The sequence below is a fragment of the Daphnia magna genome, linkage group LG8 (genome assembly GCF_020631705.1).
Source record: "Daphnia magna isolate NIES linkage group LG8, ASM2063170v1.1, whole genome shotgun sequence".
Taxonomy (NCBI): domain Eukaryota; kingdom Metazoa; phylum Arthropoda; class Branchiopoda; order Diplostraca; family Daphniidae; genus Daphnia; species Daphnia magna.
Window position 1 is genome coordinate 1,475,848 of NC_059189.1, and position 17,498 is coordinate 1,493,345.

At 42.7% G+C, this 17,498-nt stretch overlaps 2 protein-coding genes across 2 annotated transcripts in view; one reads left to right on the forward strand and one right to left on the reverse strand.

The window, feature by feature from the left end:
• On the reverse strand, positions 1-16,743 carry LOC116929296 (fibrillin-2). The gene is made up of 44 exons (XM_032936478.2): positions 16,079-16,743; positions 12,737-12,819; positions 12,541-12,642; positions 12,356-12,472; positions 12,153-12,248; positions 11,311-11,505; positions 10,996-11,244; positions 10,763-10,924; positions 10,530-10,694; positions 10,335-10,457; positions 10,138-10,260; positions 9,825-10,073; positions 9,420-9,755; positions 9,157-9,356; positions 8,905-9,085; positions 7,944-8,588; positions 7,754-7,879; positions 7,557-7,682; positions 7,368-7,493; positions 7,221-7,302; positions 6,984-7,150; positions 6,591-6,913; positions 6,345-6,522; positions 6,026-6,274; positions 5,733-5,950; positions 5,525-5,663; positions 5,342-5,455; positions 5,110-5,268; positions 4,860-5,054; positions 4,663-4,791; positions 4,342-4,590; positions 4,123-4,268; positions 3,943-4,051; positions 3,603-3,884; positions 3,354-3,533; positions 2,804-3,295; positions 2,538-2,741; positions 2,348-2,473; positions 2,036-2,275; positions 1,798-1,973; positions 1,537-1,734; positions 1,369-1,473; positions 991-1,302; positions 1-931 (listed from the first exon to the last, which is right to left on the reverse strand). Exons 1-44 carry the CDS (start codon positions 16,243-16,245, stop codon positions 722-724), a joined length of 8,553 nt encoding a protein of 2,850 aa, XP_032792369.2. The 5' UTR covers positions 16,246-16,743; the 3' UTR covers positions 1-721.
• Positions 12,367-17,498, forward strand: part of LOC116929297 (FAD synthase) — a 15,895-nt gene continuing 10,763 nt past the window's right edge. The window contains exon 1 of the mRNA XM_032936481.2: positions 12,367-12,501. The gene's annotated coding sequence lies outside the window, so the exon portion shown is untranslated. The remainder of the gene's footprint in view (positions 12,502-17,498) is intronic.

Genomic DNA, 17,498 nt, shown 5'->3' on the forward strand with positions numbered 1-17,498 from the left:
TTTGATGATAGTTGTCTTTATTGTTTGCTTTATCAGACACCATAGATGTATGAATAATCGGATAGAATAGGAAAAGACTGCTATTCCGTGAATCTTATATAGCATGCCTTCCAAGTTTTGGGTGACAGGACATTAGTATTTTATGTGGGTCATAACAGAGAAGTTAATTATAAGATGAAATAAAAGGATCACTCCTGCATGTAAGCCACGGCATTCTAGAAGTAGGACTTCTATATCCTCTACAAAGGCACATTACTTTAGTTGAAAAACGTTAAAAATGTTGGAACACAAGGTAGATTATTTACATCGTTATCATATCATCGGAGTTAGATATAGGGCGAACAGCGCATATGATCCCATGGTCAAACACTAAATTTTCAGAAGTGCAATAAGGCAGTTTTGGTGCGTAAAAGATAAATTGGATACTCTCGATGGCAGCCAAGTGTCTTGAGACACAATTACGGACTGGCAGTGGGAATTCTGGTAAGTTTGGAAAGTGTATAAGAAGGTGGAAAGGAAACTGTATTGATTGAAAGTTTGAACATCTTGAACGTATAGGAAGAAACAAATATTCAGACACCGGATGTGACATTATAAAAGGGAAACGAAATTGTTGTTGTTTTTCTTCTCTTTTCAACAAGAAATGATTTCTCAATTATTCTTGTTTTTTGGCAGATTTTGCCACTCGTGGCAAGAAATTCTTATTTTTACTCTCTTTTCTTTAGGGAACGACTTGAATACGAACGCGGAAGTCAAGTGACTCGTCGACCTCACTTTGCTCCCTGCCGTCATTAACGGCACGGATCTCCAAGTTAAAGAGGGTCGGTTCCTTGAGGCGGCGTCGGAAATGAAGACTCCACACCCCGCGCTTGGTCATGATCTCGAATTGCTTTCCTTCGTTACCTTTGATTATCTCATACTCGACGTGCTCCTGTTATTTAAGGTTTTTAAATTGCATTCAATAATAATTTTTTAAAATTCTTGAAATACCTTCATGTTACGCAGGGCCGGTTGGAGCAGAATAATATTTGTGCGGTGCCTGGTCTGATCGAGCTTGACTCGAATGGATAATGGTTGGCTAGTGTTCAGTTCTTGAGCGAAGCTGTCTAATGTCAAGTTCTGGGCGGATCCAATGCTTCGTTTTCCTCTTGGGCCGACGCCGTTGACCTTGCACGAGAAGCATCCTTCAGTAGAGATGATTTTGTCTTTGGACTGGTTGTAAGGATCTAAACCATTAGGTCCGTATTCTTCTCCTCCATAACCACCGTTGTTGATTGGCGTTATAGTCGATATACAATGTCCCTAAAATAATGCCGTGAGTGATGAGGTTCTTTAATTTGTTAGATTTTGTTTTCCGTAGAAACAAACCTGAGCAATCCGCTGGTAGCCGCTAGGACATCCGCAGCTGAAGCCACTGTTACCTATAGGAGAACATCCAAAGGCACATGGACTATTCGAGCAACCGCTGCTAACCTATTTGGTAAAAAACGGTTAACAATTTGTGGATTTTCCGTCAAATCAAACTTATAATTTTACTTGGACACAAACAAGCAACTGCCCGTCGAATTGGTAGCCATCGGGACAAGCGCATCGATAACTTCCCAACGTGTTGTGGCAGTTAGCATTGCCGCAGGGTGACATTTGCTGGCATTCGTTGTCATCAATGCATTGGCTATAATATGGATGCTGGACGTAACCGTCTGGACAGGCACATCGGTAGCTGCCCATGGTGTTCTGTTGGTAAACCAAGATTGGAGGAGATGTCCAAACAGACACATTATTCATCAATTTGGTTACCTGACATCCGTTCTCACACCTACTGTCGTCCATACATTCGTCGTTATCCTGGCATTGTGTTCCAGTTTGGTCCAATTGGAAGCCACGAGGACACATGCACTTGAAACTTCCAAGTGTGTTGATACACTGAGCTGGTGAGACGCAAACTCCTGGCTGTTCAATGCATTCATTGACATCTGGATTAGACAAATCACAGGTTAGCATGGTTGTCGTAAAAATAGCACAAACCGTTACTAACCAATGCATTTGTCGTTGACTTGTGAATATCCTTTAGGACAGATACACTTGTAACTACCAGCTGTATTAAGGCACTCGTGCTCACAGATGTGCTGGCCAGTAGCACATTCATCCAAATCGCGACAAGAGACTCCATCCGGGTTAAGAACATATCCTTTAGGACAAGAGCAAATGAAACTGCCTTCCGTATTCTGGCATGTAAACTTGCAAGGTGGTGGCGTCAACTCGCATTCATTTACGTCTGTAGGAAGGCAAAAATGATTAGAAAAAACTGGATTTTACACCAGAAGGTGGTAGAAGAAAAGGCACTGACCGATGCATCTTGTTCCACTGTGGTCCGGCCGATATCCCTTATTACACATACAACGATAGGATCCTAAGGTATTAATGCACCGTCCATTGCGACACAAGTTCGGGATCGTGTTACATTCGTCGATATCTAAAATAATATAACTAAAAGTAAAAAGAATTTCTTTTCCATAATAATTGTAGAAGGGCTCTACCATGACCGTCAACGGAGTAACCAACTTCGAGACACAACTCTTCGTATTCTTCGCTACCCTTACGGGGACAATGTTCGCACATAGGTCCCCATGCAGCTCCCATTGTGCAGCAACAATCAGCCTTCGTCACTTGCATCAGTCCGTTGGTATGTGTTGTGCACATACCACTCATTAATTGACGGAAGCAGTATCCAGTCCGACGATCTGTTAATCAATGAATTGAAGAATGAAAAGAAGCTAAAGCCGAATAGGAAAACCAAATTTACCGATGCACTGTTTGCCATCAGAACTGACTTCGAAACCTTCGTAACATTCGCATTTGTAAGATCCTTTGGTGTTGATACAGTGACCGTTTTTGCATAGGTTGCCGTTAGCAGCACATTCATTGACGTCACGACAATCATCTGTCATGCCCACTTGAGTGTAGCCTTCAGGACAGATGCACATGAATGAGCCGATCAAGTTTTTGCAGGCGAATTTGCAATTGTTAGCTGGAGTTGAGCATTCGTCAACATCTTGACAATGACGACCATCAGCGGCCAATGAGTAACCATAGGGGCAAATACAACGGAAGGATCCTGGTACGTTGTGGCATCGGAAGGCACATTGGTGACCCATTTCCTGGCATTCGTCAATATCTTCGCAAATCTGCATGGGACCCGGAGCGAATCCATCAGTACAGTCGCACTCAAATCCTCCTTCCACGTTAGTACAGGTACCATTACGGCAAATGTTGGATACGGCACATTCGTTATCATCTGCCATCATATAAAAAATGTATCACATTTCTTTTGTTTTTGGAACCAAACTTCATACCAACGCATTTAAGGCCGGTGCTGTCCAATACAAAGCCCATAGGACATTCGCAGCGGAAAGATCCGTCGGTGTTGACACATTCACCACCATCACAAACACCTGGCATGACACTGCATTCGTTAAGATCTTCTCCCTTTGGACCACGACCGGCTCCGCTTGGGCAAAGTTTCTCAAACTCGGCTGAAAAAAGGGATTACTCATTAAGAACCATTTGCATGTAGGTGAGGAATAAGTTTTCTTCTTATTTACCGGTTCCTTCAGCTGGGCATTTTTCGCAAGCGTTGCCCCAAGCGCTTCCCATTGTACAACAACATTGAGTCTTGGTCATAGCTGTTTTTCTCGGTTCAGAGCAGCTTCCACGTCCTCCGTTGCGGTAACTGTTGAAGCAGAGTTCCTCGCGGACATCGACGCATTTCTTGCCGTCGCTGCTGAGGACGTAACCGTTGGGACATTCACAGCGGAAGCTGCCCTCTGTATTGATACAGTCTCCCTCGTCACACAAATTCTCATCCACGAGACACTCGTTTACATCTGGGAATATGAAAATTATATTTTGATGGATGTTAGGTAACTTAAAGATTTTGTGTACCTGCGCAAGTGTTTCCGTCGGGCATCAGTTCGTATCCTGGTGGACACGAGCACACAAAGGATCCCATCAGATTTTGACATTTGCCTGGGGCCGGGCATGTTCCAGGAAGCTTTGGAAGGTAAACAATTATTGATTTTTAAATTTCAACTTCACTTATAGACTAACGCATAAACGACTCACCTCTGTACACTCGTTAATGTCGCGACAATTCTGTCCATCATCGGTTAGGGTGTAGCCATCAGCACATTCGCATGAGAAGGAACCAATAGTGTTACGACAACGGCCATTACGGCAAATGCCCATCAATAAACGACACTCGTCAACATCTTTTGTCGACCAAAAATACAACAAGGTATTAATAGTTGCTAGTTAAACTAATCTGAATTCAAATCAACTAACCTGCGCAGTCATTATTAGGACTGAGTTTAAAACCAGAGTAACAGTGACACTTGTAAGACCCCAATGTGTTGAGACAAGTGCCGTTATTGCAAATGTTGGGATTGCGTTGGCATTCGTCGACATCCACACATGAATCACGGCCGGGTGTCAGCGTGTAACCGCTACGACAGACGCATTGGAACGAACCCTGGAAGTTGTTACATTCGCCATTGTTGCAAATACCAGGTCGTTCTCGACATTCATCGATATCTGGTAATCAAATTCATAGCGTTTTCAAGCCAAATTCTCTTAATAAATAGTTCTAATCTATCAGTATTATACCAGCACAATCTCTGCCACTGATGCCGAGCTTGTAGCCATCCGGACAAGCGCATTCAAAGCTTCCAGGTGTGTTGACGCACTGGGCGTTTCCGCGACAAGGACTGTGCAGCCGATTACATTCGTTGTCATCTAACGACAAGGGAAAAGTACCAAATTAATAATCATTTTCAGTGTATAATTTGAATCGTCAATTTTACCAATGCACTGATGAGCATCTTCATCGTAGACGAAGCCGCGATTACATTCGCACTTGAAGCTACCTGGAACGTTCATACAGATACCGTTCTGGCACATTTGCGGCATCAGCGTGCATTCGTCAATCTCCTTGGATACACCGGTCATTGGATCAATGATGGAACCAGGTCGATTACCACACAATGTCAAATATTCCCCTAAATAGCAAAAATGTTAGGTTCGCCGGATAGAAGAAAATTGAAGTGGTCTTACGAGATCCTTGTTTCGGACACTCTTCGCAGTTTTTGCCCCAAGCAGCACCCATGGAACAGCAGCAAACCATTCGAGTCTGCGGCTGCATCATGGCGTTGCCGCAAGCATTGTTGGTGTAGTTCATGTAGCAGAGTTCTTTGCGCATGTCGACACATTCCTCTGTGGAGTAGACCAGGCAAGTCAATAATTATAAAAACGATCATACCAAGCATTATAATTAGGTAAAGCTTACTTCCTCCAGGTAAGAGAACATAGCCTTCCGGACAGATGCAGTGGTAGCCTCCGTCTGTGTTGACGCAGGTACCGACGCCGCAAATCAAGGAGTCCTGGGCGCATTCGTCGGTATCTGGTAATAATAAGGATGAATTCAATTGAAGCCCTTCCTTGAAATAATATCTTCTAGTTTGTTACGTACCGACGCACATGGCGTTAGCGTCGTCAATTTGGTACCCATCGTTACAGGTGCACATAAAACTGCCAAAAGTATTGGAGCAGCGGCCATTCTTGCACAAATTATCCATTTCTGAACACTCATCGATATCTTCCAAAACGACCTGGAAAACATTTCAAATATCTCAAGGTAAACAAAGAAAAAGAAATAAAAGCTTGAAACTTTATCGTACAGTAATCATATTGGGCCTGAAACCAGATCCAGCCGGACACAAAGCTTTGAACTCATCGGTATCGGGAGCTGGACACAATTCGCATTGTGGTCCCCATGCTTTTCCAACGGAACAGCAACAAGTGGATCGTGATACCATTTCATCGACATTATTAGAGCATACATTTCGGCCAGCTGGAGTTTGGTGGACATCCACGAAACAAGAGCCCACACGTTTGTCTGAAATTTGAAATGGATTCCATTAACCTCAAAAACAAATGATAAATTCTAATGCAAAAACGCTAGATGATTTACCAACGCATCCATTCTCCGATGGGATCAGTTCGTGATGTGGTGGACATTGGCAGACGTATCCACCCTGTGAATTGATACAATTTCCGTATTGACAAGCTTGTGGGTTGTCACACTCATCGATGTCCGTGCAGTTTCCGCCAGATTCATCCAGTGTAAAGCCCTTGTCGCAGATGCAACGGAACATGCCATAAATGTTTTCACATTTGCCAAACACGCAGAGGTTACTGAACATTTGGCATTCGTCGATATCTGTACGATTGATTTATATTTAAAATTCTTGAAATTTTAGGGTAAAACAAGAAATAAGTCGCAAACTTACCAACGCAAGACTGTTCGTTGCGTTCATCCGGATGCATGAAACCCATCTCGCACTCACAACGGAACGAACCTGGATAATTGAGACATTGACCATTCTCGCACAAGTTGGGATCATTGGAGCACTCGTCAATGTCTTGGCAAACGTAGCCGTTTCCGCTGAATCCCGCGTCACAGACGCACTTGAATACAAGAAAATATTTACAGGTAAATATTGAATTTATTTACATAATGTCAATGATTAATGTACCTTGAAAGATCCTTCCGTGTTGATACATTGGGCATCCTGATCGCAACCGCCATTGTTGGTCAAACATTCGTTGATGTCACGGCAAACGACGCCATTGCCGGTGAATCCTTCGCGGCAGCGGCACTCGTAACCACCCTCTGTGTTGTTGCACTCGGCATTAACGTCACAGCTGAATGTTCCAAGCAAACACTCGTCATCGTCCGTGCAACCAGGGCCGTCGTCCTTGACGGAGTAGCCTTCCTCGCAGCGGCACTTGTATGATCCCAAAGTATTATCGCATTCACCATTTTGACAAATGCTAGCAGTTGTACACTCGTCAATATCTGGAGGACGCACAGGTAAAACGTTACATGTAAAGATGAAAATTTTACAGAAATTCAAAGTTTATCGAACCTTCGCAAGTAATTCCGTCGGAAGAGGTGGTCAATCCACCCTGGCAGGTACACAGGTAACTGCCTGGTGTGTTAGTGCATTTGCCACCGTTACAGATACGTGGATTCTCTTTGCACTCATCGATGTCAGCGCAGCTTCTTCCGTCCATCAGCAACATGTAACCAGCACTGAAATTCGTAAAAGAAAAATGGCAAATAATGATTTTTAAATCAAAGAAGTTTGGAAGTTATTGGTTACCTGCAAGCGCAAGAGAAACTGCCGGGTGTGTTCATACAATTGTCGTCACAACCGCCATTATTGACATTACACTCATCCAAATCTGTAAATAACCAGCCAAGATGTTTGAAACTGAAATTTCTTAAATTAAAATTTTATTTTTTTTACCTTCGCAGTGAGATTTCTGTCCTGTTTGTTGGTAGCCATCGTTACAAACGCACTGGTAAGTGCCCATCATGTTCTCACAGACACCGTTTGAACAGATGCCGCTTGTACGAGAACACTCATCAATATCTGAGTGGAAAGCAGCCATTTAAACTGGAAACAGTTATATGAAAAAGAAATTGGTCAGTTTACCTTTACAAGAGCGTCGGTTGGGTGCCAATTCGTGGCCTGGTGGACATTCGCAACGGAAGCTACCGGGAGTGTTGATACATTTACCACCACGACACAGCCCAGGTGTGCGAGAACACTCGTCGATATCTGGTATAGTTGCAATAGAAATAATAGACAACGAATAAATTAATCAAATTCACTGATGGAATTTAACATACCCATGCAAATTTGCATCATCATGGTGCTTTCGAAACCTTCCTCGCAGTCGCAGGTGAAACTTCCGTTAGTGTTTTGACACGTGCCATTACCGCAAACTCCTCTCATAATGTTACACTCGTCAATATCTGAATGTGTAAAACGATCATTAATTATTTTTAAAATATTTCAGAAAAGAACGTTATCAGCTACCATTGCACTTGATTCCATCTTCATCTAGGGCGTAGCCTTGATTACATCGACAGTTGAAACTACCAATGCTGTTCTTACAGCGACCATGGTCACACATTTCGGAGAATGTCGTGCATTCGTTAATGTCCTTACGGTTGACGTAGCCGTGACCTTTCGGGCACAGTTCCTCGAAAGCCGAAGAGCCTGGTTTAGGGCAGGAATCACAAGCATGACCCCATGCTTTACCAATACTACAACAGCAAACACTCTTGAGGTAATGACCCCCCAGTTCCTTGGTGCAGATACCATGTCGATAATCGAGGTAACAGGGCTCTTGACGCTGATCGATACAACGTGTGGCGGTGTCGTCGAGCGTCAGTCCCGGTGGGCAAGTACAAGTGAACGAACCTTCCGTGTTCACGCAAATACCGCCTCCTTTACAAATGCCTGGATTCAAGTCACATTCGTTGACATCCGTACATGTTTTGCCGTCCACTTTGGCGTAACCGATGGGGCAGTCACACTCGATCGTGTTACACATCTCGCAAGGACTTCCCCATGCCAAACCGACAGAACAACAACACTCTGATTTCAAGGTGAGTCGAGGGAGGTTATTTTCGCAGCGACCATCCACCACTTTAGTCCAGCACGAACCTTTACGATTATCTGTCAAAAGTTTTTACAAAAATAACATTTTTAATTTCAGATTTTTTCGGTTTGGAAGACTTTAATGAAAATTGCAACGCTGTGATGAAAATTGCAACGTTGTAATGAAAATTATTTGTGTGACTCAGCGGGTCTTCTCATCACCATTCGATTTGAACACCACGAAAGTGTTCACATATGTTACCTCCATTTTTGCAAAGTGTCTGGAAATTTGCATATTCTTTTCATCAAAGACCAGACTTTGCAGTCAGCAGTGAAGCCCCAAATCAAGTAAGTTAACTCTTTCTGCTAGATTTTCCCCACATTCCCTGCTTACCTATGCAAACACGTCCAGTATTGTCCAGAACAGCTCCATCAGCACACTCGCATCGATAGCTACCGACCATGTTAACACATTGCCCATTAGCACAAGCATCAACTCCCAGCTCTCGACACTCGTCAACGTCCTCACACACGTTAGTGGCTGCATTCAATTGTGTCCCAGTTGGGCAGATGCACTGTTACGATCAAAAGAAACATGTCAGACAGTAATCAAACAATACTTAACAGTTGTTTAAGCAAATGTTACCTGGAAACTCCCTGGGGTATTACGACACTGTCCCCCGTCACACAGTAGGTTGTCAATAGCACATTCGTTGATGTCAGTACACGTTTTGCCAGAACTATCGACTTGGTAGCCGGGGTTGCAAATACAACGATAGGTTCCCAACAAGTTTTCACAGGCTCCGTTCGTGCAAATGTTTGGATTTTGGGCACATTCATTAATATCTGTAAATTTAAAATTTTCAAAGTCAGTTGAATTTCAGTTGGAATTGACGTAGATTTTAGTACCGTCTCCGCTGTGAGTTTTGCCAGAACCGAAGGGACATAGTTGTTCGAATTCTTCGCTATCAGGTTGGGGGCAGGCTTGACAGGGAGTGCCCCAGCCCATTGGTTGACCCAAAATCACTGTGCAACAGCAACAGCTAGACTTGGTAACGAGTGACGTTGATGGATTCAAACACTGTCCATCTCGGAAATGAGCGTAGCAAACATCCCTTCTCGAATCTAAACAAGACCGTCCGTCGATACCGAGAACGAGTCCTGGTGGACATTCGCACTTGAAGCTTCCGGCCGAGTTGATGCAAATACCGTTCTGACAAGGATTTTGGTTACACTCGTCGATATCTAAATGCACACATTTTTCATTTTTTAAATTGCCAACAATTAAAATGCAATTAGATCTTTTATTTTTACCAATGCAAGTCTTTCCATCTGAGGAGAGTTTGTATCCCGAATCGCAGACGCATTTAAACGAGCCGTCCATGTTGATGCATTTTCCATTGTCGCACATGCCCGTCTGGCCACACTCGTCCATGTCGACACAGAATGGACCGACCGCTGAGCTAGAAAATCCTTCCTCGCAAACGCATTCAAATGAGCCTGGAATATTCTCGCAACGACCGTTAAGGCAAATACGCGGATTTTCGGCACATTCGTCCAAATCTAGATAAACAATCAGTTTTCTTGTCGGTTCCAGCTGTTAAGGTTTCAATCGTTGGTATATTACCTATGCAAGCGTGACCCGATGGTGAAAGAGCGTATCCTTCTTGACATTGGCATTTGAATGATCCGTCCATATTGATGCAAATTCCGTGGGCGCACATTCCTGTTTCTCCGCATTCGTCGTGATCTGTTGACAAGAAATACGACCAAACGCTTTAGCCAATGCCCAATTTCTTCTTCGAAATGCTAATGACTATCTACCTAAACATTGTTTGCCATCGGAGCTGAGGTCGAAACCGGGTGGGCAAGAACAGGTGTAACTACCAACGAGATTGGTGCATTGGCCGCCTTGGCAGTATCCCTTTAATTTACACTCGTCAATGTCTTTACGATGATGGAAAAACAATCAGTTGGGGTAACCTTAATGACGCAAATAATATCTTAGTAGTCAGTTACCTTCACAAATGCCCGTTGGCCCCACATCGTAACCCGGTTTGCATTCACATTTGTAACCGTCAGGAGTGTCGATACATTTTCCCGCACCACAAATGTCTGGCCTCAGGATACATTCGTTGATTTTACTCAAATGTCCAGCTTCTTGACACAGCTGAGCGTATGTGTCTGTAAACATTTCCCATTAGTATTTACGTTTGAAAAAGTAAAGAAAAATTTGAATTTTGAAATTGTACCATCTGCGATTAAAGGGCACATTTCGCAGACGCCATTATCGCCCCAGCCCTTGCCCATGTTGATGCCACAACAACAATCTTTCTTTGTCAATTTGATGGCCAGTTTGTTACGACATTGCCCGTTACGACCGATCGTAGTAAAACAGTTTCCTCGCCGAGCATCTGAATCAATTTTTGTTTGTTTTTTCAAATCAGATTTTCAAGTTAAAAATATTTTCAAAATTGTCTTTTACCGATGCAATGTTTGCGATCTTGGCTGGAAATGAAACCTTTGTTACAGATGCAATAATATCCGTTATCGGTGTTGACGCATTGGCCGTTGTCGCAGACGCCCTCTTGCTGGCATTCGTCTGCTTCACGACATTCGTTGGTATCTTCATCTCGCTCCTGTCCAGCTGGGCAATTGCATCGGAACGAACCGATCGTGTTCACGCACGTACCGCCTTCGCAAAGCGCCGGAATTGCCTCGCACTCGTCGATATCTGTTATAGCATAGCGTTTACGTTCTTTTCAAGCACATTTAATTGAAGAAAGAAGGATTGACTTACCAACGCATTGACCGCTGTGAATATTGCGGAGGAATCCTTTGTCACAGTCCAATTTAGCCGGACATTGCTCGCAAGGATGGCCCCAAGCTTTGCCCACGGTGGCGCAGCACAATTGTTTAGTGCACACAACACCCTGCAGCTGGCCCTGGCACATGTCATTGTTGATTTTCGTGAAGCAAGGGCCCGTCCGGTAATCTTTTGTTTGGGTTATTAAATACAGCAGTTTTTTTCTTTTTTTAATATTTTCAATTAGTTAAAACTATTACTAAACAGAGGCGTTTAAAATGAAATGTTGCATTAAACGAGAAATGGTTATTATGTACTACCCTCATTTCCCCCTCCGCTTGTGACTTGGCTAATAGATTTGAAGAGCTTATCATCATAAAGAGGTCAAGTAGGTGCGTGTCTTTTGTAAGATTTCGGTTTTATTTTCATTGCCCTCCCCTACGCCGGAATCCGGGACACGGATAAAGAGATGAGGAAAACAAGGCAACATCTTTCAAGAGTAGGGTCGTCTCCTGCTCGAGGGCTATTGATGACTGTCATGTATTTTCTCTCTCTTTTTCTACATCTTTCTCTATAAATGTTTTTTTGTTCTCCTCTTTCGTTCTCCCAAAAATGGGTTTCCCGTTTCTTTTCCAGTTCAATTCGAATTGGATGTCTCCCCTCACTTTACACGCAACCCTTCATCTGTCATGTTGGAATGATGTTTTTTGACTCGTTCCAAACTTTCTTATTTACAAAAAGCTCTTTTGTTGTTGGTGTTTAAATATATATATATATACATATACATTTTAAAGGGGAGATAATCGATGAGGGTTTAGTATTTGGTTTTTACATACCAGCCTCGCAGCGACGTCCGGTGAATCCGTAAACACATGCGCAACGGTCGGGACCAATACAACGTCCTCCGTTCAAACACGGCTCAGTACAAACACCTATAAATAGAACCCACCGTTTGAACCAAGATTTTTTTTTTTTTTTTCATTTTAAGAATATAATTTTGATTAAATATGTATGTTTGAAAATATTCCTAATTGCTGACCATCTTCGCAGGCTTCTCCGGAGAATCCCGGACGACAGACGCATTTTTTGCCGACGCACGTGCCTCCATTTTGGCAGAGATTCGGGCAGGAATTGGCTGACGTCAACGAGTTCCCATCTGAATTTTATTTTTTTCCGTCATAAAAGGTAAGGGCATTTATTGCATTTTTTAAATTATTCGATTACCGATTCCGCCGTTACCGCCATTGGCACCGTTACCGTCAATGGTTCCCCCGTTACAAACATTGGGCCGAATACAACGTCCACCACACGGTCGAGTACAGATTGCTGGATTCGTTTTTTATTTTTATTTTTTTAAAAGAAACATTTCAGCTGAAATTGAATACGCCAGAAATTTAGCAAAATCGAAATTTTGACTTACGGATGATGCAGAGTCCAGTGTTTGGCCTTAACGTCCACCCCGGGCAGCAATAGTTGCGATAACGCGATCGACAAACATTCGGTCTGTTTGGAAAACGAAATCGGCCATTAAATTACAATAACAAATATTCGGAAATATCATCGCAACAGTTTTTATCTTGTTTAATCTTTACAAGATGTGAAGTTGACCCTGTTGGCGACGACCAACCCTAACTTTACGTCTTTTTAAAATTATACAGGGAATCCGACAAAAAAAATTCTGAATATCTTCCCCTTCACACACAAAAAGGGGGGGGTTGCTCAGTGATATCTTCATTTGTTTTCAAGATTTTTAACACCATCGTTCGAAAAAAGAAACGATTTCAAAGAAGATTGGGGTGACGAGGGGATACTTTCGAAAAAGCTGTAGAGGTCCTAAATACGTATCAATCTGCGTTACAGGTTAGGGTTTTAAAAAAGCTGGGCAAAGACATGCGTGTCTCCGGAGAAGAAAACAAAGAAGAAAAAAAAATGAGTGCTAGACGAGAGGCAGGTTTGTACGTGACCGCATCAATGTTTTTTTTTTTTTTTCGGTGGCCAACGCCATGAATGTCGTTTATCCATCAGCATTAGCTCTCTCCCTATCCGCCCTCGGAACGGGGCAAATGTAAAGAGGCATTATTTGAATACTATACACGGGTTTCATCTTGTTGGCCTTCGACACACCAAAATGTCTCTTTCTTTCTCTCCCGTTTTCACATGGTGATTTCGTCCCCTCTCCAGACGATCATCCTAAAAGCTCCTTGGATCTATTCCACCTCTCTCTCTCTCTAGCCTGGCCAAGGCCGCTTTGTTTAGCTATCGAAAACAAGTAAGAATTTAAAAGGAAGTAGGATTTTTATTTTTATTTTTATTTTTTTCGTTGTAAAATTTTTTTGTTTTCGCGTCGCACCGTTTCGACTGCGATATAATACGCTTTGCTAAAAATGCGATTTTTCCATTCCGAGCACGTAGCGGATGCGGCATCTTGCCAGTCACAATGCAAAAGCTATTAGTAGTTGACCATATACAGCGGCAACAAGTCAGACGTCCTTGTTTTCTTTTCGTTAGTCTTCGTTCGTAAAAATCTACGACTTAACGATCCTATTTGACTTCTCAGACTCTCTCTCTCTCTCCTCCCCCTTTTTTTTCATTTGACTATTTCGCGAGAAAAATGTCGAAACCTTGACAGACGATGATGACCCCTATATACCACTACAGCAAGCACCCGGAGGAAGCTTTTTATTTATTATGTCTACGTGATAAAAAAGAATGACTCTCTAGTTTCAAAAAAGAAAAATGGAAAGCCATCGGGGATGTTGCCCAGTTTCAAGTTCTTTCCGTACAGAGTCTTTGCTAGGTCATACTGGAGGGATAACTAATGTACAACTCAGGTTTTTTCAGGTCCCTGATACGTTGGAATGTGTCAACCGGAATAGAGGGACATTTGAAAATGTATTCATCTTCCGGAATACAGATGGAGATTATAAGGTGTGACAGGGATCAACTTTCGATGATTAACGATCTTCTCATGGGAGGTTTCTATGACAACGAAAGGGAGAAAGAAAGAGAAAAAAATGCCCCACCCATCAGCTAACAAACGGGAAAAGCTTAGTATCGGTAGTAAAGCATCTCTCTTTTTTGTGTGTGTTGTTGTTGTTGTTGTTGTGATGACACCACGCAACATATAGGGGTGGTATGTTTTTCGGAGGGGTAGAAAATGAATCGGGATTCTTGTACACGATTCCTCATCGTCATCCGATGAAGCTTCATTTGACTCTCTTGCCTTTTTATCCTCAACAAATGGTTATCTCGATTTCTTTCTTTTGTGTGTCCCTTGTTTTTTTTCTTAAACGTTTTTCTTTTGGGGGGGGGGGAGACGATTCCTAAATCGGATTGGTGAACGAACGCTCCTGTAAAGGGATGAAGGAAAGTTTTGGTGCTTTGCATTCGAGATGCTCGGAACGTTCATCTCTTTTTTTTTTTGTTGAATTTCCCTACAAAGCCAACCCAAGGACGTCTGTGTGGTAGAAGAAGAAAGAAAAACAAGAACGAACCAAATAAAGAACGAGTCCTTAAAGTCGGGAGCGGATCGAAAAGAGAAACTTAAAAAAAAATCTGTTGAACTTTGGGACTTTTGGGTCCATATTGATGCAACTTCCTTTCTGATCCATCCGCTTTCAGTCTGCATACAGGCGATAACAGTCGGCGGCGGCTGGTCGGGATGGCCGTTGGTAACACGAGAAGCAAATGGACATATTTCTTCTTTTGATTTTAAGAAGCGCCGACCAAACGGGCAGAATTGCGACATCATTCGGGAATCGAATGTATATTTTTCTTTCTTTTTTTCCTCTCCAAACCGCACGAGTCAGCAGGAAAAAAAATGAGAGGAGGTCGTGAGCTGTAGGGAAGCTAAAATGTTAGGCGGCCTGCTTCATCGCGTTCGTGAACGAGATGCTTATCGCTGCTCCTAGAATAAGCCCCTAAATAAAACGGAGACTTATGGGATGCTGCAGCATCTTCTTTAGTTTTTTTCTTCTTCTTCTTCTTCTTCAGAAAAGGAAGAGAAAAATGTTTTTCCTTTTTTTTTTTTTGCCTCCTGCTGAGGTACGCCTCTCTCCTCCCCCCAAAAGAAGAAGAAAAGAACGCGAGAGATATAGCATGCGACTTTCGGATGGTGTTGGCCGGCCTTATAAGGCACACACACAAATCTTATGACACACCTATTTCTCCTTTACTTCATATACATCTTCTTCTTCTTCTTCTTCTACTTAAAGAGGAACAGAAAAAAAGGGTATAATTTTATTCTTCTCGGCTCTTCTGTTCGGTTTGAGACCCATTACAGCCGACACCACAGGCCGACATTTTTTTTTTTCCTCTTTTTTTTTATATTTTCGTGTCTGTTTGACCTCTTGATGTTTTCGAGGCTGTTCTCTCTCGCTCTATCTAGCTACAGCGCCTTAAGAGTGAACAGTCACGATACACACACACACACACACACCAAAAAGACGATCACGTGATTGATTCACCCGATACGGTGCGTATGTATACTAGGAATAAGGAAAAAAAAAATAATATATTAAGTATTCAAATGGGATTGGACTTTTTTTTGTTGTTTGTTCCCAGCCAGGGGCAGCTTTTTTCTTTTCGAAAAATGTTCAAAATCGGATTTAAACAGGGAGACATTTATTTTTTTTCCCCCTTTGTTTTCTTGTTTTTTTCTTTTCGAAATTTCGATGACGTAATGGATTCAGGCGTAGTTACAACAACAAAACGTAACACGTTAGGGGAAGGAAGAAAACCAAAACAAAAAATGGTAATATACCCTCCGACGGCTGGTTGTAGGCCTCCGTCTTGATCTAATCCGCTGCCGCTGAAAGAGCCGTAATTCTGCTGGCCGTTCACGTTGGATTTGGCCAGCGCCAACTGCCCGTCGAGCAGCCAGTGCAGGACGGCCAGGAAAGCCGATAAAGTCAGCCTCTGATGTTGCATCGTTGCGAATGCAAAACGGACGGACGGGACACGCTGTGTGAAAAGGGACCGCCTCGCTCCGGACGCCGAGACAAGACGACTGGAGAGAATCCCTCGCGTGCGCGTGCACCAACAATAATATTACACACACACTCACACACTACACACTTAAACGCTCACGGAGGCGAGAGAGAGAGAGAGAGGCACGTACCACTCAGCAAAACTCACGCATCCACACAGCTGATGGAACCCAACAGGCTGTTGCAGAATTTCTTTTATTTGTTCGCCTTTTTCTTTTTCAAGTTAAATTATGTCGAAACGATGGCGACTAGTGCCACTGTCGCGCATTGGTAAATTTCGTCCCTTTTTTTTAAAGCGCGCAAAATTCAAAAATACAGTTTGAATTGTATGAAATGTTTGTTAAGAGACACTGTAATTGCTGGTCGACGGCGCCGATGCGACCGTGGACATGATCAAAATGCGACTGTTCAAGTTTGGTGAGCAGTCGACGTTGAGGAGCCTGTGTCTTGTATGTGTTGGCCGACCCCCAGCACTGCTGCGCTAGTTCATCCGTCCATTCTAAGAGATAATGTAAAGCGAACAAGAAACCTCAAATCCCTCCCCCTTTTTTTTCTTTTTTTTTTTTTTTTTCGTTCTTCTTTCTTCTTTCTTTATTCGTCATCTCCTTCTTTTCTTGCTTTAACCTTCCTGCTTCTTCCTCTATGCATATCCGACGCACAAAAAAACTTGCACGGGGCCCTTCATCTTCAATATTTTTCCGTCTTGTTTGACTTCGGTTTCTTTTTTTTTTTGGGGGGGTGTTGTTTGGTAAGTTTCTGGTTGGCTTGGCTTCGTCATAATCCGATTGAATTTAAGGATCGATCAATCTCGATGGCTGGTTTGGCTTTTTCGACTGCTGGTTGACATCCAATCTACCATGATTCCCACGTTGGATAGATCGAAATCGACAAGTTGCCTATTTAAGGGATTTTTCCCCCAATCTGGTCGTAGATATTTCAAAACATTTTCTTTTTTTTTGTTTTGTTTTCGTGTCCTTTTTTTTTCCCGCCGTTTCCCGTTGATTCAAATCGAAAATTATGCATAGTAGCCATCATTTTTGTTTTTCTTTGATTTTTTGTTTGGTTTTTTTTCGGGGTTCCCAGAAACCAACGAAAGAGAGAGAAAACAAAAAGCTAAACACGACAAACGCAACAATCTTGATAACATTTATATATATATATATATATATGTGTATGTATGCACGAACACGCAGT

Excerpts from the sequence above, each read along its gene's own strand:
- LOC116929296 (XM_032936478.2), bottom strand. The coding sequence starts at position 16,245 with ATGCAACATCAGAGGCTGACTTTATCGGCTTTCCTGGCCGTCCTGCAC. Across the intron at positions 9,756-9,824 it reads AGATGGAAAGACTTGCATTG|ATATCGACGAGTGTAACCAA; the intron begins GTAAAAATAAAA and ends GTGTGCATTTAG. Across the intron at positions 2,474-2,537 it reads TTACTCCGTTGACGGTCATG|ATATCGACGAATGTAACACG; the intron begins GTAGAGCCCTTC and ends ATATTATTTTAG.